Consider the following 21,894-nt stretch of genomic DNA (forward strand, 5'->3'; position numbering starts at 1 on the left):
ATGTCACAATCACCTGGATCTGGAACACCTGTGCTCAGGATTTGGCGCCAACAGCCAGGACAGCTGATTGGCGCACCCTGTCCGTTTAAATCCTCAGCATCCAGAAACAAGCTGTCTGATTGTACTATGCTACATGTTGCCATCTGCTCAGAAAGCCCCTACCTCCGACTCTTAGCCTGCCTCCTGTTTTTCTACTCGATCTCCGTTGCCGACCCGTTTCCGAATTTGACTACGACCTGCCCTGCCCGTCTGATTACTGATCACATTTTCGAACACGACGACGCCCCGACCAACAACACGACGATTCCGAAGAATCACGCTTTGTCATTTCTTCCTTCCAATAAAAACCAAGAAACGAGTGCAAGTGATCACAGTTTTCCTTCCGTCCCGCCTGACACCTCAAGTTATGATTTCCCTCTTTCCGAAGGAATAATTGTTGGATGTTTTCTGGCACCCTGTTTTAAGGCACCATGCATTAATCAGACAGTGAAATTCCAAAGATTTATTAAGAAGGCGTTACTCTATTCGCTACTGAGAAAATGAATTGCGTTCCTTTGTGACACGTTAGTCCCAACACTGGTCCTCACCCACTGAAAAGATAACAAACTGCACACAAAGGACTTTGAGGCCCGCAATGGCTTATATCATAAATTCAGGGCAAGCACAAGATATGTACAGTATTTATGTGCGGATGCTATTTCCCATGTAATAATTCACATTAAGATTTATATTCTGCAGCTAGATTCTATGAAAGATTTATGGAGACTATCCTCTTTTTTTCGACCTGCCTTGTTTGGCAATTGGATTCCATCCTCCCCGAACCGCCCATCCTCTCATTTCACATAGATTTGCGCACTGGGACCAGTGATCTGTGGGACTGACATGCAAGACAATGCAGAAAGCTCTGGGCATCTTCCTCAACCTGAACCTTTCTCAGATGTGGGTCTCGGATTTACACACATGAACACACATCATGCCTCTGGCTTTGAATTTGAAAAGGTGGATGCTCAGTCTGGCGTGTTTTCTTCCTTGTCTAGTAGAATTCCTTTGGACTTTTTGGTGCCTTTACTGTGTTAGGAATTACATTTTAGAATGTACCGTTTACCAATTTGTTCAAATGAGTTATCTGACGCCATTAACCAAACACAACCTACATTCACCTAAAATGCGCGCTGGTTTTTTGATGGAAAAATGAACAAGAGACCGGCATTTCCACACGGGGCAGATTTAATTTCTTAAATAATTCAACTAAGTGAACTCCATCGAATTAGCCGAATTAGTGTCGCTCGAGTCTCTGTCGAGCCTTCACTCTCGATCTTCTGCTTCCTTCTCTCGGCCCACGTTTTTTCCGCAAGCTGGTGTGCCGGCTCCTCCCATGGGCGTGCCAGGAAAGCCCCCACGTGGGGTCCGCCCCCTCGCCTCGATGTCCGGAAAAATTCAAAAAACGAGAGTGTTTATCAAAACAATGCCTGCCGTCCTTCGTCAGAGTCCTGTTATCAAAATTCCCCAGCCAAAACATTCCGCATTTGGAACAGCGTGACCTGAAGCCTACTCGGTGAAAATCTTCATTGCACTCAATAAATGTAACTTGTATTTAATCGTATAAAATCCTTAACACTAAAATGTATAAAATCCTTCAACTGTTAGAATGAAACTTATCTCCCAAAATAAGTTCGCATTTTGATTTACTTTATTTAAATGTAGTTTATGTAACTTCAAAAATATTCTACTTGCTCACACCATGGCTGAAAATCATCATGGCAATTATGTGAATTTTTCAGAAGTGCTCAAATAAAGTCTTTCCTTTTTAACTGTATTTGACTGAAATTAGAACAGTCCTTTTCTTACTTTCACCATTTTCATACCACAACCAGGCATTGTCCCTGCTGCCCCAACGCACCTCCATCCCTTCAGGTGAACTTATCATCACAGGTCTAGACTGCCCTCTTGTGGTTTAATATGAAAATAACATGTGAAGTGATAGACAGTACCGGTAATACAAAATTAAAAGTCAATGATATTATAAGGTGTTGATAATATCACATTTAAGTCTCACTGGAGTATAAGTCGCACCCCCGGCCAAACTATTACAAAAACGGCGAATAAGTGTCCAGTAGTCACGGTAGTGTTTCCAGGGTTCGTACAAGTGCTTGAAATCCTTAGAAATGCTTTGAAAAATAGTTTTGTGAGAAGTGCTTGAAAATGCTTGAAATGGCTGCCATTACCATGGGCAATCGGACTCGATAGACCACACATTAAATGAAGAAAAATAGATCAAATCTGCCATGTAAAAGGTGGACAAACCCTGAAGAGTACTATACTACATAATAACTCTGCCAGGCGCTAGACAGCACAGGCACACAAAATAATTTACCACAGCGCACCTGACAATACCACCAGAAAAATTGAAAAACACTGCCCTAGCTTATCAGTGGTAACTTCTGTGTTTTCCCCCTCACCAGGTGACCATCCCAGGACCTGTCCACAGGGTCCAACCTGTTGCACTAACATCATGGAGGAAAACCTCGAGGACTTAAGTGCACGAGAGATAGAGGCGCTAATCAAGGAGGCTGGAAGATCTCTGCAGGCCGCCATCAACACCCTCTATAGAAGCTTTGACAGTATGTAACTGTTAGGTTTAAGTCCCCAACATTTTTAATAAAACGCTCTGAAATAAAAGAAGACATAGAGAATCGGTCATCGAGAATTGGTTATTTTATTAATCATTATAATGAGAGCGGCGGAGACCAGGCTGTTACAAATCTCCTCCTCACTCTGAAGATGACCTCCCTTCTAATATTAAGGTTCTTGGTGAAAAACAACTTGAGTTATGGCATGCACAGGTCAGGGTGCACCCACTGGGATGTGAAACAGACAGAAACAAAAAACAACTCATGGCCTTGAAGAACAGCTTACGGCTGAAAACTATACAAAAAGGGCTGAGAACACTTATAACATATTAATGTCAACTGTTGGATAAATATATGTATATAATTCCAAAAGTAACGAGCCAAGCTACTTTTTGCTACTTATTGGTGCATAGGGCACCTACTTTCATATACATTTCTAAAACTTACAATGTTACTACGTTATTACCAAGTTAATCAATTAAAGGGAGAAGGAAATAAAAAGCGATAGAAAGAGTAAGGGAGAGAGAAAAAAGAATATCAGAGAAAAAGAGGGAGAGAGAGAGAAAGAAAGAAAGAAAGAAAGAAAGAAAGGAGAATGAAAAAGAAAATGAAAAAGAAAGAGTGGAAAAAGAAAAGAAAGAAAGAAAGATAATAAGAAAGAAAGAAAAGTAAAGTAAGAGAGAAAGACTGACAGAGAGAACAAAAAGGGCGAAAAGGGACAGCTGAGGTGCCCGGGGACCTGTTCTTAAAAGGAAAGAAAAAAGGGAAAAAAAAAGATAAAAAAGGAAAGAGGGTAAGAAAGAAACAAGCAAACAAGCAAATAAAGAAAGAAAGAAAGAAAGAAAGAAAGAAAAAGGGAGACAAAGAGAAAGAAAGACAGAAAAGTAAAGTAAGAGAGAAAGACTGACAGAGAGAACAAAAAGGGCGAAAAGGGACGGCTGAGGTGCCCGGGGACCTGTTCTTAAAAGGAAAGAAAAAAGGGAAAAAAAAGATGAAAAAGAAAAAAAAAGAAAAGAGGGTAAGAAAGAATCAAGCAATCAAGCAAAGAAAGAAAGAAAGAAAGAAAGAAAGAAAGAAAGAAAGAAAGAAAGAAAGAAAAAGGGAGACAAAGAGAAAGAAAGAAAGAAAAGTAAAGTAAGAGAGAAAGACCTACAGAGAGAAAGAAAAAAGGGCAAAAAGGGACAGCTGAGGTGCTCGGGGACCTGTTCTTAAAAGGAAAGAAAAAAAGAAAAAAGGAAGGATAAAAAAGAAAAGAGGGTAAAAAAGAAAGAAAAAGAGAAAGAAAGTAAGAGAACAAGAAAGACAGAGAGAGAGAGAGAGAGAGAGAGAGAGAAAATGGAAAAAGAGAAACAAATGGAAAAAGAGAAAGAAATAGAGAAAGAGAGAAAGAATGAAAAAAGAGAGAGATAAGTAGGAAGTGGGGTTCATTTGACTCAGTCAACCACAAAAAAAAAACATTTTACCCAAAAATCACAATGCCCCCGTCAGACACGCTGGAGGATGGCGCTGAAGCACAATGCAGAAGCACGCAATCACGGTTGGGGTATTTTAAGAACAGGTCCCCGGGCACCTCAGCTGTCCCCAGATGGCACCCACGGGCAACAGGTTGGAGACCCTTGATGTAGAGCAGGGGTGTCAAGCTCATTTTACCTCGGGGGCCACACGATAGAACAAACATTCTGTCAGGGGCCGGACTAGTAGATTAAAGAGAAAGAAAAAGAGATAAAGAAATAAGAGAAAAAGGGAGGGAAAAATAGAGAGGGTGGGACAAAGAAAGACCAAGAGGGAGAGAGTGTAAGAAACAAAAGAGATCAAAAGTCATAAGAGAGGGGGAAAAGAAAGGGAGAGGAAGAAAGACATCCAAAGAGAAATTGAAAGACAGAAGGAGAGAAAAGAAAAAAGAAAGTGGGAAGGGTAGAAAGAGAGAAAGAGAAAAGAGAGAAAAAGGAAAAAAAGTAGTTAGAGCAAAATAAGTTAAAAAGACAGAGAGAGAAAAAGACAAAGAGCAATAAAGGAAGAGAAAAAGAGAGACACAGAGAGTGAAAGAGACAGAGAGTGGGAGAAAAAGGGTGGGAGAAAGAGTGAGAGAGAGAGAGAGAGAAGTGATAAAACGGAAAAGCGAGCAAAAGAAGGTAAAAAGTGAAAGAGAGAGAGAGAGAATGTGAGAAACAAAAAGAGATAAAAAGAGAAATAGTGGGAGAGGGGAAAAGAAAGAGAGCAAAAGAAGGTAAAAAAACAGAGTGAAAGAGAGAGAGAGAAAGAGAGAGAGAGAGAGAATGTGATAAACAAAAGAGATAAAAAGAGAAATAGTGAGAGAGGGGAAAAGAAAGAGAGCGAAAGAAATAAAATCCAAAGAGTAACAGAAAGAGGGGAGAAAGAGAGAAGGGTAAAGAGAGAGAGAGAAGGGAAAGGAGAGAGAGAGAAAAGGCAAAAAAGGAAGACAAAACAAAAGAAGGTAAAAAGACACAGAGAGAGATAGAGACAAAGAGGAACAAATAAAGAGAGAGAGAGAGAGAAAGAGACAAAGAGCAATAAAGGAAGAGAAAAAGAGAGACACAGAGAGTGAAAGAGACAGAGACTTAGAGTGGGAGAAAAAGGGTGGGAGAGAGAGTGAGAGAGAGAGAGAGAGAGAGAGAGAAGTGAAAAAACGGAAAAGCGAGCAAAAGAAGGTAAAAAGTAAAAGAAAGAGAGAGAGAATGTGAGAAACAAAAAGAGATAAAAAGAGAAATAGTGGGAGAGGGGAAAAGAAAAAGAGCGAAAGAAGGTAAAAAGACAGAGTGAAAGAGAGAGAGAAAGAGAGAGAGAGAGAGAGAGAGAGAGAACGTGATAAACAAAAGAGATAAAAAGAGAAATAGTGAGAGAGGGGAAAAGAAAGAGAGCGAAAGAAAGAAATCCAAAGAGTAACAGAAAGAGGGGAAAAATAGAGAAGGGTAAAGAGAGAGAGAGAGAAGGGAAAGGAGAGAGAGAGAAAAGGAAAAAAAAAGGAAGACAAAACAAAAGAAGGTAAAAAGACACAGAGAGAGATAGAGACAAAGAGGAACAAATAAAGAGAGAGAGAGAGAGAGAGAGAAATAAATACAAGTACAGTGTCTTTGTCAACATCAAGTGGACCTATTTCAACCTGCAGCTTGTTTTTCTCTTGCGCTTCTCCGAGTGTTGTCTCCCGGGCCGGATTCAATCCCTTAGCGGGCCTGATCTGGCTGCTTGTTTGACACCCGTGATGTAGAGTGTGTGCGGTTTCCCTACGAAGTGATTACCGGATGAACCCGCTGACTTTATGTTAACTCGCGGCGCTTGCGTGGGGGATTTATACGTCAAGACGCTCAAAGGGAGCCCTGACCGGCTGCTATAATGAGGCCAGAGTCAGGCAGACACAATGAGACGCGATAAGCCGATCCCCCGATCCAGAAAAACCCACCGACGGGGGGTGTCCCCCGGGGCAATGGCTGCCTCAGCTAATGAGCAGTTGACCCACTCGGGAGGCCAAACCTCACATCTGAGACATGGAGGAATGAAAGGAGGAACGGGAAAGAAAGAGAAAGGGAAGGCGTCATCGAAAAACAATGGATAATACCAGTGTTCGTTTTACCTGGGAAAAGTCATGGGTCGCTTGCTCAGAAATCTATGATCTATACCACATGTGTCAAACAGGCGGCCTGTGGGCCAGATCAGGCCCGCTAAGGGATTGAATCCGGCCCGCGAGACAACACTCAAAGAAGCGCAAGAGAAAAACGAGCTGCAGGTTGAAATATGTCAACTTGATGTTGCCAAATCCATGCGCCTCAAACAAAGACACTACTTGTATTTCTTTCTCTCCCTTTTCTCGCACTCTCTGTCTCAGTCTCTTTCACTCTCTGTGTCTCTCTTATTCTCTTCCTTTGTTGCTCTTTGTCTCTATCTCTCTCTGTGTCTTTTTAACGTCTTCTGCTTTAATTTCCTTTTTTCCTTTTCTCTCTTTTCTCTTTCTCTCTTCCTACCCCTTGCGCTTTCTTTTCTCTTTTCTCTCCTTCTGTATTTCTATTTCTCCTTGGATTTCTTTCTTCCTCTCCCTTTCTTTTCCCCCTCTCTCACGCCTTCTCTTTTTATCTCTTTTGTTTCTCACGCTTACCCCTCTCTCTCTTTCTTTGTCCCGCCCTCTCTCCTTTTCCCTCCCTCTTTCTCTTATTTATTTATCTCTTTTTCTTTCTCTTTAATCTACTAGTCTGGCCCCCGACAGAATGTCTGTTCTATCGTGTGGCCCCCGAGTTAAAATGAGTTTGACACCCCTGATCTATACCAATGTTCCCTCCAATTTTCCTTACGGGTCTGAGCGTTCACACAAAGTCGGTGAGCAACGCTTGAAACAACAGTGATCAACGGCAATCCCAAGTGTGGCAACTAAATCGTTATCAAACATGTCCAAAACTTGAAATCACGTTACATTTTGCTGAGTTTCCGGCAATGCAAATTTATTTTTCTCTTTTGAATGAATTGACTCATGTACGATTGCAAAGGTTGTACGGCCTACAAACGCCATTTGTTTTTACATTTCTTTCACAAGATATCCATTTCTTTTATTTCCTGATATATTTTGTCGCATAATATTAACATTTTTGGGGGCTTATTGAGTCGGTTGTAAGATACAGAACTGTATTTAATCCCATTTTTTTTTAAGTACAATGTTGGCAACAAGATTCACTTGATATCATTGGAAATTATTTGAATGCAACACAAACTTTTTCTTCTTTTTTCGGTGTTTTTTTTCTACTTTTTTTCAAATTCCTTTAAAAAAAATCTCATTGTGTTTATTTTTTCTGAGCTGTTACTTTTTTCTTTTTGTTCTCTATTTACTGTTTTCCTACATTTCTTTCTTTTCTTTTTTTCTGGCTTTTTTTCTAAATTTTTCCTTCTTTTTTTTCCTTTTCCTTTTGTTTCTTTTTTTCTCAGCTTTTCACTACTTTTTCATTTTGGTATTTTTCTCTTTTTTGTTCTTTCCCCCCCTTCCTTTAAGTCATTTGTGCATAATTTTACATAATAATTGGTCATGTTGGGATTAAAGAAGCAAAAACAACCTGAAGAGCCGTTTAGGACCCGAAAGAGCCGGTTCCTTTTAGTGAGCCGAGCCGAAGAAGCCGGTTCTCGACAAACTCTACTAACTTTACTCAACTTCGTTCTAATTCGTCTCGACTTCAAAATACCGCATTTAGAGCACAACATCTGGGGAACCCGTGTATTTTTACCTTCATGCACTGTAACTTTGACTTAAGTCGCTTCTTAATTAGTAATTTTGAGCCCTCATTTTTGTGCGCTGGCTAGATTTTTTTGTGCGCTGAGAATGTGCCGGCAGTGCGCGATTGCGCACGCGCGCAGTTTAGAGGGAACACTGCCTATGGGTCCCCAAAATTTTGTGTTATCGCCGTTGAAATTGTAAATCGGTGACAAATATATAATATAAATCTATATTTTCATTCAGTTTTAATCATCACAGTTAATTGCTAATACAAAGAAGTTATCACTTCAGATTTTTCAGTTCATAAATTCTTCGTGGTTTGCTGTCCCGCCATAGTCGTAATCAGGGTTGGGTAGGGTTACTTAAACTTGATTATTTTCAATTACTTTTGGATTACTCCAAATATGCTAATAAAAGACTAAATAAACTAAAAATGAATAAAATGACTAAATTTTGTGCAGGCTTAGGGAGTAATGGAACACATGATGTTGGCAAGCTGTTTGGATTTATTTTCATTTTGTTTCTGTCGCATCTTATGTTCGTTTTGCCGGAGATCAAAGAGATCAAAGCCAGGAGAGAAAGCTTACCGCGTGTTGTGAGTCATCATTTTATTCATATTTGGTTTCTTTTGTCTTTTATTAGCAGATTTGGTATTGGAGTCATCCAAAAGTAATTGAAAGTAATCCAGTTAAAGTAACCCCACCCAACCCTGGTTGTAATGCCTTCTCAAGGTCCAATCCATTATCATCCTCCTCATAGCGTAACCAGGAATAGAATTTAGTCTATTTTGGCAGGAAAGTCCTTTTCCTGCCAGGAGCATTCTTTTGTTTGTTTTCTTTCGTCGAATCGTTTGCTTCAACACGCGTGTTTTCCTTGCCTCCGCGATCTTCTGAAGAACTTCTTCTGTTTTTTCGTGCCGGAATTATATCTGTTGTTACCACTTTCTGTGTTATGTTTCAACTTATTACCGACACTGAAGAAATTACCAATTTTTTGTTGATTTGGACCTCATACCAACTGTATAATTCAAATAAGGAATTAATTCAAATAATGTCTGCCTTTATCTGATTTTGTTCTTCTTTTTCTCCCTCCCAGCCTATTTTACTGAACTTCACAGTCACTCTGAACGCTCCCTCCAGGAGACGCTGTCTCCCCTGGGTGCCCTTTACTCCCAAAACACAAGACTGTATGGCAACTTGTATACTGACCTGAAACAATACTATCGTGGGTCCGCTCTTAACTTGGATGAGACTTTAAGCGAATTCTGGTCCCGCCTTCTGGAACGCACATTTAAAGGCTCCACTCCAAGAGACGTGAGTAAGAAATCCATTATTGGGAGTCTGTTGAGATGCACGAAGCAAAACAAATCTACTGTATTTTTTTTTTTTTTCAAAAAGTGTCAGAACCAGAACAAATGGTAAACCCAATCGCGTAACGTTTATCGATATTAGAGGAAAAACACGCCAGCGATCCGGTGCTTGCTGGACGAGGGAAGCAAGCCGCTCACGGGACCGGAGCGTGTTTGGAATGCGAAGTGGATCTTCCTGAGCAAGAGATCGTAGCGTGGTCAAACGGGGGAAAAAAACGTGTCGATAGCCGGGACGGGAGATCAGAACGTAGTCGGTGGTCAAAAACGGGTCGTTAGCCGGGACGGGAGATCAGAACGTGGTCGGGGGTCAAAAACGAGTCGTAGCCGTAGACAAACGGGCAATCAGGAACAGACGAGTGGGATATGGGTGACAAAACGGGACCGACGGGAGTCAAAGTCAAAATGCTGGCCTTTGTGTAAATAGAGGTTCGCTGACGGACTGACCCAGGGTGAGTGAAAGCACTGAGCTTAAATAGGAGGGGGAACCAATCAGGTAACCAGCAGCAGCTGGCGCCAAACGAGCGGGCACACGTGAGTGCAATGAGTCGTCATGACAATAAGAGGTTTAAATGCACAACCGTTTATTATCTAGTCACAACATGAATCCTGACAGAATGTCTCAACTGCATTTTCCTCTGAATCTTGATTTAGCTTTGCCTCAGACAACTTTTGGCGCTCATTGCCCTCATTTTTCCTAACTTCTGCAATCATAATTGTATTTTTTGTGTCCCCAACATTCTTGTACAAGTAGACACACTAAAGGTTCACTATTGTCCTAGATCAGCGGTGTCAAACTCGCTTTAACTCGGGGGCCACACGATAGAACAAACATTCTCTCAGGGGCCGGACTAATGAGGAAAGATGGAAAGAAAGAAAGAAAGAAAGAAAGAAAGAAAGAAAGAGAGAAGGAAATGGAGAAAGAAAGAAAGAAAGAAAGACTAGTAGATTGAGGATAAATAAAAATAGAGAGAAAGCAATATGGGAAAGAGAGTGAGAGGAAAAGAGAAGGTGGGACAAAGAAAGAGAGAAAGGGAGAAAGATAAAGAGGGATAAAAGAGAGCGAGTGAGAGAGAATGTGAGAAACAAAAGAGATAAAAAGAGAAATAGCGAGACAAGGGGACGAAAGAGATAGAAAAGAAAGAGAAAAGGAAGAGGGAGCAAAAGAAGGTAAAAAGACAGAGAGAGACAAAGAGGAACAAAGAAAGAAAGAAAAAAAAAAAAAGAGAGAGAGAGAGAGAGAGAGATAAGTACAGCAGTGTGAGCACTTGGATAAAAATGCGTTTTTAGAAAGTACATTAACTTACATTGACTTCAATGTGCACTCTGTTGAATGAATGAATGAATAATTGAATGAATGAATGAAACTTTTTTTTTCCAAACATGACAAAATCATAAATGAAACATCTAATGGAAAAAAAGAAAAAGAAAAAAAACACAAAATGTTGCTGATTCAGGGCACCTGTGACTGCCCAATTGGCACCAACAGCCCTGAGTGCTGATTGGTTCCCTGACCCCTTTTAAACCCCCGGCTTCCAAGAGGAAGCCGTCAGACCGCAGTGTAGAAATATTTATTCATGTATTTATTTATTTATCTATTCATTTATGTATTTAGTCATTCATTCATTCTGTGAAGAATGGGATCCCCCTCAACTCGTTAAGACGCTAAAGCTGAACACAAAAAAGTAAAACATCCCGCGATTATCAAGAACCCGAATTGTACAAATATTTACTCATGTATTTATTTATTTATCTATTTATATATTCATTCATTCATTCATTCTTTCAATAATCAAGAACAAACCTAAAAAACAAACAATCTCGGGTATTCAACTTATAAAAGTACTGTAGAAATCTGAAAATTACATACCTGTCGCGCCCTTACAAACTGTCGTATTTTCCCTTACAAAATACAAAATACACCATTTTTTTTTACAAACGTGTTTATTTATGTAGTTTAAGTTTATATTCTACATGTGTTTCGTTATATCATATATATTGTTAATGAACATTTTGTTGTGAGATCCTGAGTTGCTCGACATGAATGAGGTTTATTATAAAAAAGTTTAAAAATGAAGTAGCTTGGACGTTCACCGTAGAAAGAAAAAATATATGCAAATATAATTTTCTTATTCAAATGATGAATTCATTTTCTGCATTCAATTATTGTTGGTAATATATTGATTAAAGGGATAACCACAAACCTGCCTTTTTTCATTTTCTCCTTTCATACTTCCTTTTTTTCTGAACTTCTTTATACAACATCATAATTCGTAACATAGTGCATCAAAGCAAGTGAGCCCTTTGAGAGCCGGCTCTCTTTAATGAGTTGAGCCGAAAAAGCCGGTTCTCTAAAAAGAGACGGACTTCCTTTCACTACACAACTACCACGGAATGATGCATGATGGGAAATCCCCAGGCGGCAGACCCATACGCAAAGTAGCATCAAGCGAAAAAAACGACACCGAGATAGAGGCTGCCGCGGCGAACTCGTTTGACTCGATTGATTTGCCGTTTCGTGATCGTCGGTGTATACCGGATGGTACCCATCATTGACAAATTTGCGTTTTTCCGTACAGATTTTCTTGTACGTCGTACACGTCTTAAAATGCACAATAAACGTACTTTGTACGGCAAAAACGTACAGGTTGACAGGTATGAAATTACTATAAAGAATCATTTTGTTTCGAATCGGTAATCATGACAGTTTCTCATATTTTAGCCCAGCCTTTCAAAAGGTTTTTGCTTTTTGTAGCAGCAAGAAGACATTAGGTCTATGTTATGACTGAAAATAAAAATGTCTCCACCTACAAGTAATATAAATTGATAGTTCATCTATTTTTGTTGATTATGAATGAATGAATGAAAAACTTTATTTGAACATTAAAATAAAAACAGAACAAAAACAATAACTCAACAACAAAATGATATTACATAATATGTTCGAAAAGGGGTAAAAAGAAGCAAATGCTTATATTCCCTACCCCTTCATCTTGATATTATAACAATTGTAATGATATTAATAATAAGAGTTGTGATATAAGAGTAGCAACAATAATACAAAGTTAACTAGACGCACTATTCCCAATCTCCCGCACCACTCATACCCCATTTTCTTCATCTCTGTATTCTGCCAGTAATGTTTTTTTGTATTTAAATTTGAACAAGTGAATAGTTGGACATTGTTTGATCTCGTCTTGTCAATTGTTGCAAAATTTGACTCCACACACAGACACACACATACTTTTCCTGGTGGTTCTCACCTTTGGGATCATGAATTCACTACAGCCCCTTAAGTTATAATTTCCCTCTTTCCGAATGAATGATTTATGGATGTTTTCCGGCACTATGTTTTTGCTGACCTTAAATAACAGTTGTGCAGTGAAAAAATGTACTAAATCATCTCATTTTATCTAATCTCGATATCCTACTGTTAGGTTCAAGTCCCCAACATTTTTAATAAAACGCTCTGAAATAAAAGAAGACATAGAGAATCGGTTATTTAGAATTAGTTACTTTATTAATCATTATTATGAGAGCCGCGGAGACCAAGCTGTTAGAATCTCCTCCTCGCTCGCTCGCTCGCTCTGAAAACGTCTCCGAACCCTCCCTTCTAATATTCAGGTTCTTGGAGAAAAACAACTTGAGTTATGGCATGCACAGGTCAGGGTGTATCCATTGGTATGTGAGACAAAAGACAGGCTGTACATCAAAAACAACTCATGGCCTTGAAGAGCAGCTTACAGGCTGAGAACTCTTCAAAATGGCTGAGAACACATATAACATATTAAATGTCAACTGTAGGATAAATATAATTATACAATCCTAACACCTACCCAGTGTATGGTTCTAATTGCACGTTTTTGGAGGATAAAAAGGGGCTGTCGTGAATTTTTGTAATTATTGCCCCAGACTTCTGCGCAATATGTATGTGCATACACTCTAAGGTATGTATGTATTATTCAAATCATTATTGTCGTTCTTTGAATGCGTGATTTTTTTTATACCACTAAGTCCAGCCCATGCGGATTATGGATTCATTCAGTGAGTTCAAAAAATTCATCTTAGAGTTGGGCATTATAGCCTAAAAATGAAATTTGGGTTTTTATCAGTCGGTCTAGGCAGCACGGCGGCGCAGTGGTTAGCGCATGTGCAGCACAGTTCATGTCTTGGGAACCTCCTGCGTGGGTTCAAATCCAGCTCCAGACTTCCTGTGCGGAGTTTGTATGTTCTCCCCGTGCTTGCGTGGGTTTCCTCCGGGCACTCCGGTTTCTTCCCACATTCCAAAGACATGCATTTTAGGTGGTCCAAATTGTCCCTAGGTGTGAATAAGCGAGCGAGTTGTCTGTCCCTGTGTGCCCTGCGATTGGCTGGCAACCGGTTCAGGGTGTCCTCTGCCCACTGCCCGATGATTGCTGGAATGGGCTCCAGCACCTCGGCGACCCTACTGAGGATAAGCGGTGTAGCTAATGAGATGAGAGATGAGATGAGATCAGTCGGTCTAGACCAGTGGTGGGCAAAATGTTTTAGTCGCAGGCTGCCTGGAGGGAAAAAAAAATGATCGATTGGATCTTTCGTATCTGCCGATACAGAGTCTCAAATCCGATACCTCGGCAATACAAGGATAATGTAGGCTGATCTTTGTCATATGCACTTGAATGCATATATATACCGTATTTTCTGCACTATAGGGCGCACCGGGTTATAGGGCGCACCCCGAAAAAATAGTTTTTGGTCCTATATCTTCCATAGATAAGGCGCACCAGATTATAAGGCGCTACAATGGGAACTTTGACAAAACAGTCAGATGATTCAGTCCAACTGATTACCCCCTTAACATTCCCAAAGCTTGCAAAGAAGCAAATACGTGTCGTAGACACGTGCGGATGCGGTGTCCGTACGATGTCACTCAAGTGCGTCGTTCCAAATATCATTCGGAAGGTTAAAGTCTTGGGATTCAAGAAATGCCAACCATTCCTTAGTTTCTATTTTCTTTTTCGCTCGCAACTTTACTGTGCATATGACAATAAACACTTGGAATTGAGTTTAATTCACTCAACTCATCACAGCAACATCAAGATCGTTCTAAAACAAGATACCGGGAAAATATAAAGCCGCATAGCTCACCTAAGTTCTCACGTTCAATAATGATACGCAATCATGGTCTTCTTACAACCGTGAGTGTAGTAAATCCAGGAGAGTAAAATGTTTACAAATACAGACTAATGAAACATGTTTCTTTATGGCGTAGTTTAGCAAGCTTGCTATTCAGTCATCTTTTTCGGCCAATTGCAGGGTTTGTTTTGGCCCTCTAGCCTATCCGAGGCTCCGAATAACTTCAGCCAATAGCGATCGATTTAACGGATGATTGACACATTGGTTAGCCAATGAAACGCCGGTATATAAATCCCAGCATACACCGCAGACTACTCCACGTTCGGGGGAAAATCGAGTCGACGGCTGTTGCGTAAGTTGCGAGACCTTGCAATTTAATATTGAGCCATATATAAGGCGCACTGTATTATAAGGCGCATGGTCAGCTTTTGAAAAAAAAATTAAGACTTTTAGGTGTGCCTTATAGTGTGGAAAATACGGTACTTATATTTGTTTATGCGTAGACCAATTGATCAAATATGTTGACAATATCGATGTATTATTTGCCCTCATGTAGGTTTTAGATCAGGAGATGGTGTTATAATAGTCTGTGGTTTGCAATAATCTGTGGTCTGTGCAGCCCTTTGAGACTTCTTGTGATTAAGGGCGTCACAAATAAACATGACTTGACTTGACTTGAAATGCTTTTTACATGAATCCTACATTTTCATTTTTTTCTAGATCTTATTCTGTATAGATTTAAAAAAACAAAGATTTTAAGAACATTTTTTAACCTGATTTGGCCCAAGAAAATTGAGTTTGAGACCCATGATTTACACAATGTGAATGAAAAAATAATCTGTTTTATGCGCCTCTGTCTCTACCCTTGCAGGTCACCCTGTCTGAGGAGTACCTCGAGTGTGTTGCTAAGCAACAAGAGACCTTGCGACCATTCGGCGACTTCCCCTGGGATATGAAAGTAAAGGTTATTCGGGCTTTTGTCACAGCCAGGTCATTTGTCCAAGGCTTGATCATCAGCGGGGAGGCTGTCAGAAAGGTCTCACAGGTCAGTGTGTGCCTTCTTGAATATCTAGAATTGCTCAAACAATGTCCCAAACACTTCAAATTGCGGTAAAGTCAGTGTTTTTCGTCTGCCCACCTCCCTGCGTCCTAGATGCATCATTTTTGCTGGGGACGCATAGTGTCCAATCAACGTGCGTCCCCGGGACGCAACTTTTTTGACACAAAATTGTCATTATTACCCTTTTTTAACAAAGGTTTTCCGCACTCCAAACTTTTCGTCAGGCACATCTGCCATTGTTGTTTTGGTCTCGCGGTTCTAGTTCTCATCTGCACGCCGATCTCGGCGAACGAGATCTTGTTGCTTCGAGATGACGTCATTGTTGTGGTGCTTGTCATCGAGGGAAGGTGAAAATCAACACAAAATTGGTCATTTCTTCAGGTGTCATTAATAAGTCGAAACATAATGCAGAAAGTGATAACAACGGCAAGAATTCCGGCACGAAAAAACGGCGGAGAAATTCTTCGGAAGATTGCGAAGGCAAGGAAAACACGTGTGTTGAAGCGAACGATTCGACGAAAAAATGATCAAAAGAATACTCCTAGCAAGAAAAGGTCTTTTCTGCCAAAATGGATTAAATGATATTCCTGGTGACACTATGAGGAGGAAGATAATGGATTGGACCTTGAGAAGGCATTACAAACCACGAAGACTATATGGACTGAAAAATCTGAAGTAATAACTGCTTTGTATCACCAATTAACTGATGATTAAAACTGAATGAAAAGATAGATTAATAGAATTATTTCAGCAATATTAGTTTGTATAATGTACAATATTGTTGTGAACTGAAAAATCTTGAAGTGATAACTGATTTGCATTACCAATAAACTGTGATGATTAAAACTGAATGAATGTATAGATTTGTATTATATATTTGTAGCCGATTTGCAATTTCAACCTTGATAACACTAAATTTTGGGGACCCATAGATCTCTGTTGGGACCCTTAGATTTTTGAGCATGCGAATCACTGGGACCCATCACTGTAAAGTGTAGAGAAAGGGTCGGGAACCTATGGCTCTTTCCATGAGTACGTATGGCTCGGAGACAAAACACTGAAGTTCCTAGTGTACTATCTGGTACATATAGTACAGATTTTAAACGACAGTTTACAGTCGAGGTGTCACACCAGAAAAAAAACAACCTCATTTTAGATATACATTGCTTAGGAAACCTTGATATGGAAGCTCATTCAATAATCTGTGTTCACTGTTCTTGATGTGAAAAGCCACAGAACAAACTATAAATACGCCTGCACGCCAGAGCTATTTGATGGGGTAAGGGGTAGGCATGGGAGGATTTTCACCTCTGTGCCATACCTACCTATGAAAAGTACCCTATCTGGCTCACAAGCGATAGGTTACCGACCCCAGTTTTAGACCATCATGTTGTCAATTCCTTTCGATTTGTGCTTGTGATTTTGCAGGGTATGATAAAGTTTGACTTCTTTGGGGAAAAAAACTAATGACACTATAACTCAATGTCTAATACTCCTCCCTTAGGTTCCAATGAGTCCAGAATGTGTTAAAGCCTTAATGAAACTGGTTTACTGCCCACACTGCCGTGGCCTTGCGTCCGTCAAACCCTGTGTCAACTATTGTGCCAATGTGATGAAGGGCTGCCTGGCAAACCAAGCGGATCTGAACCCCGAGTGGCAAAACCTTATAGGTAAAAAGTTGTTGATATATATATATATTTTGTGAGATTATTGATCAAATAAAATGTAATTGTCAGATACCATGATCCAGGTGGCGTCTAGTTTCAGCACAGAGCCCAGTCTCGACGTGGTTCTGTTATCCATCCCTTCCCAGATCTTTGAGGCTGTCCAGTTGTTGAAGCAGAACATTGACACCGTTTCAGCCAAAGTAAGTTGGTCTTATTGTGCTTGTCAAAATCAAAGATGTTTTTCTGAATATTGAGAAACGCAGAAGAGAAAAATGAGCCGCAGCTTTTAGAAATGACCTGCAGTTTTAAATTTGTCCACCGGTTGTCGTCAAAGTTAAGCACCTCTCCTAAAGTTGTATTTGTGGACGACCATTTATACAAGGAACACCCAACTCCATGTTATTTTAAGTCAAGTAATGTTTATTAATCACAAGGAGGAGCTAGACAGACTATCATTACACCATCCCCCGATCTAAAACCTACATGAGGGCAAGGAAAAACTCAAAAACCTCAACATGAGGAAAATGAATGTGTTTATCCCAGACTGCTGTGTCTAATCCCATTGTAAACAATACTACGTCGTTATCAAATACAGTAAAGATAATTCTGATTCAGATGAATCAGCAAAATGTTGCTTTTGCCCCTTTATAAATTGATAGCATTTTGTTCTCCTGGCATCTGTGTGACCGCTTCTCTGGCCCTGTACAGCTCAGTCCGTACTTCTTGCTCGTTTTAAAGTTGTTGTTTTTTCGAATCGAGTTAAAATAGACAAAATGATCTATCTGTCGCGAAGTGGAGTGGAAGGGGTGACCGGACCAGAACGGAGGCAGGAGGCAGGAAGGGAGAACTCATATGCGTTGACGATCATAAGTTTTATTTAACAAAATAAAAGTCGTCCAAAACTCCGGGACAAGACAAACAAAAACATTCTTACACTCAGAACAGAACGGTACAGAGTTCCTCCGGCACGAACTCAACAGGACAGGGCATAACAGACGGAAAATGTGTAAAACTAAAACAGGACAAGGCATAGCAGACCGGGGAATGTGTAATGAGCCAGCGCCCGCCAAACCCACAACCCAGCCTTAAGTAGCAGACCAGCAATCAGCTGATCTGCTACAGCTTGAGTTCGGGGGCGCGGCAGACTGGTCGCCACGGCGACCGTGACACTGTCAGCAGCTTGATTAGACATTTTTTATTTTATTTTTTTTGTTTGTTATTTGTTTTGTTTCTTTATCTTTCTTTTTTTTCTTTTTTCCCTTTTCTTTATTTTTTTTCTCTCTCTCTCTTCCTTTCTTTCTCTTCCTTTATTTCTCTTTCTCTTGCTGTCTCTCGTTCTCTCTCTCTGTCTTTCTCTATTTCTCTCTTGTTTTTCTCTCTTGCTTTCTTTTTGGCTCTCTCTTTCTCTGTTTCTATTTTTCTCTTTTTCTTTCTCTTCCTCTTTTGCTTTTTCTTCTCTCTCTTTTTCTCTCTCTCCCTCTATCTTTCTCTTTTTCGCTTACTCTCTTTTCCTTTCTCTCTTGATCTCTCCTTTTCTCTCTCTTTCTTTCTTCTGCTTTTTTTCTCTTTCTCTCTTTGTCTCTCTTTCTCTGTCACTTTCTCTCAACTCACTAACTAATAATCGCAAGCAACAAACATTCTTACATACATGCGGCAGTGACTCAAATCTCTTATTGACAACGTAAACTATGAAAAAAAACACATCAAATTTATCATGTTTGTATTTAATGCTCCTCAAAGTCATCCTCACATACACTGAAGAGTTGTTTTCCTTGTCTTGCTTTTTTTTGCATCTTTCAGATCCATTTTCTGTTTTCCCCATTCTTTAACATTTGTCTCCGCTGTGGCCTAGTGGTTAGGATTCGGCGCTCTTACAAATAATACCTGCAAAGCTTGTAAAACCCTGTGTATATATAAAGTGCTCCCAGACTTTGAGTTATTTTTTAAGTAAAAAAACATAAAAATGTGCATTATACATTGATAAATGCAATATGTGTCTTGTTATGAGATAGGACTCGACTTAAACGCAATCTTTTGGCTTACTTGACGTTCACTTGCGTAATGATAATAATAATGATAATAAAGTGTTAGGTTCAAGTCCCCAACATTTTTAATAAAACGCTCTGAAATAAAAGAAGATATAGACATAGAGAATCGGTTATTTAGAATTAGTTATTTTATTAATCATCATTATGAGAGCCGCGGAGACCAAGCTGTTAGAATCTCCTCGCTCGCTCGCTTGCTCGCTTGCTCTGCTCTCAAGACGTCTCCGAAACCTCCCTTCTAATATTCAGGTTTTTGGAGAAAAACAACTTGAGTCACGGCATGAACAGGTCAGGGTGTATCCATTGGTATGTGAGACAAAAGACAGGCTGTACATCAAAAACAACTCATGGCCTTGAAGAGCAGCTTACAGGCTGAGAACTCTTCAAAAATGGCTGAGAACACATATAACATATTAAATGTCAACTGTAGGATAAATATAATTATACAATCCTAACATAAAGTCTTACAGTCGTGTTCATGAAATGAAACAAATGTTACGGGGTGAAAAAAGTCCATGAAAAGGCCTCGAAATACTCTTGAGTACTTCCAAAGTAGAATTTACTAGTTTCCTAAACTAGGTTACGTGTCACATTTTATTATAAGAACGTTTAAAAGCCCCTGTAAATATTTGTCGCTTTATTTCGTCTCCATCTTTTTGGTGTATTAATAATGATGAACAAAGAACATATTTTATTTGTTGACTATTTAAACTGTAACACGCTGTTTTAATCAATCAATGGATAATTTGAGTTAATTGTGATTATTGGGAAATATATTTGACTGGATGGACATCGCAACGTTGGATGAAGGTTGTAAATGTTTCGATGAGGACATCTAGTGGCGAATTTTCTCACTGTTTCTCTTCAAACCGGTCATCGTTGCTTTTATGATGCTTTTCATTTGAAATATCTATATTGTTAGATATCTATATTGACATCTATATAATTATCTTTACTTCTATGTATTGATCCATCCATCTATCCATGGATCCATCCATCTATCTATTGATCCATCTATTCACCCATCCACATATCCATTTATCTATCCAGCTATTTATGATCCATCCATCAGTTGATCCATCTATGTATCGATTCATTTATCCATGTATTGATCCATATATCTAGTTATCTAGCAATCTATGTGGTTATTGATCCATCAATCTATCCATTGATCCATCTATGTATCCATCCATCTATGTGTTGATCCATCCATCTATTTAGTTATGTATCTATCAAGTTGTCTATCCATCTATCTGTGACTCGATCCATTTATCCATCTAGTTATTGATCCATTTATGTCTGTCTGTCTGCCTTCCTGTCTGTCTGTCAGTCTTTCTGTACGTCTGCCCGTCTGTCTGCCTGTCTGTCTGCCCGTCTGTCTGCCCGTCTGTCTGTCTTTCTGTCCGCCTGTCTGCCGGTCTGTCTGTCTGTCTGTCAGTCTTTCTGTACGTCTGCCCGTCTGTCTGCCTGTCTGTCTGCCCGTCTGTCTGCCCGTCTGTCTGCCCGTCTGTCTATTTGTCTGCCTGTCTATCTGTCTGCCTTCCTGTCTGTCTGCCTGTCTGCCTGTCTTTCTGTCTGCCTGTCTTTCTGTCCGCCTGTCTGCCGGTCTGTCTGTCTTTCTGTCCGCCTGTCTGCCGGTCTGTCTGTCTGTCTGTCTGTCTGTCCATTTATCAATCCATCTATCCATCAATCACCAAGGTTCCCACGGATCCTTGAAAAGTCTTACAAGACATTGAATTCACGATTCAAAAAATAAGGCCTTAATTGTCAAATTATGCCTTAAAATCCAATTTTCTCAAAAAGGTCACGTTGACAAGATTTATATTTGTTTGAACTAAAAAGATTTAGTAACATTTATCAATTGCCTTTTTGAATTTACCTACCGATTTATTTTCGCGCCAGTATCGCGTGACCACAATAATGGTACTATCAAAACGGCTGTGCGGTTTCGATCGAGCCTTTCAGAGCAGATGCATGTCTTATATCTACTGTTAGTTATCTGACTCCATTAACCAAACACAACCTATGCCCCCAACAATGCCCGCTCGTTTTTTTGATGGAAAAGATGAACAAGAAAAGCCGGCATTTTCACACGGGGGCAGATTTAATTTCATTAACAATTGAACTAAGTGAACTCTATCGAATACGGCCGAATTAGTCGAATCAGCGTCGTTGGATTCTCTGGGAAACCCTCTCTTCAAGTCCTCTCGCTTCTCTTCTCGGCCCACGTCTTTCCGCAAGATGGTGTGCCGGCTCCTCCCATGGCCGTGCCAATGAAGCCCACTGGGCTCCGCCATCTCGGAGAAGAGCGCCGCGTTGTCTGGACTTAACCAAAAAAATCAGAGCATTTATCAAAACAATGCCTGCCGTCCTCCGACATCAGGGCCCCCCCGCGTCTGGCTGCGCTGATTATCTTATCAGCTTCCAGTCAGATCCCGCCATTCCTGTTAACAATATTTCCTACCAGACCAGGGTGCCCTGAACTTTCACTGCTCATTAAACTTAAGCCTACTCGGTGAAAATCTTCATCGCACTCAATAAATGTAACTTGTTTTCAATCGTATAAAATCCTTTATAGTCGAATGTAAAAAATCCTTCACTACCCACAATACACATAGCAAAGAGATGTTTTTCACCATGTCTAAAAGCTGTGCCAGGTAATGTCTACGAGGCACATTATCTGCGTTTTTTCTGGTCTGTTAGTTTTTTTTTTGACTTGGTCTTAAATTTTATTTTAAAACAAAATCCTAAAAAGTCTTGAATTGAACTCGCCTTAAGCTGTAGGAACTCTGCATCCATCCG

At 40.0% G+C, this 21,894-nt stretch overlaps 1 protein-coding gene across 1 annotated transcript in view; it reads left to right on the top strand.

The window, feature by feature from the left end:
• Positions 1–21,894, top strand: part of gpc1a (glypican 1a) — a 66,696-nt gene that overhangs the window by 36,304 nt on the left and 8,498 nt on the right. Inside the window, exons 2-6 of the mRNA XM_088350073.1 lie at positions 2,463–2,621; positions 8,935–9,152; positions 15,192–15,365; positions 16,885–17,050; positions 17,117–17,247. Coding sequence (XP_088206199.1) covers positions 2,463–2,621; positions 8,935–9,152; positions 15,192–15,365; positions 16,885–17,050; positions 17,117–17,247 — 848 coding nt within the window. The remainder of the gene's footprint in view (positions 1–2,462; positions 2,622–8,934; positions 9,153–15,191; positions 15,366–16,884; positions 17,051–17,116; positions 17,248–21,894) is intronic.

This window comes from Urocampus carinirostris, chromosome 12 (genome assembly GCF_059441175.1).
Source record: "Urocampus carinirostris isolate Australia breed hairy pipefish chromosome 12, RoL_Ucar_1.0, whole genome shotgun sequence".
Classification (NCBI taxonomy): domain Eukaryota; kingdom Metazoa; phylum Chordata; class Actinopteri; order Syngnathiformes; family Syngnathidae; genus Urocampus; species Urocampus carinirostris.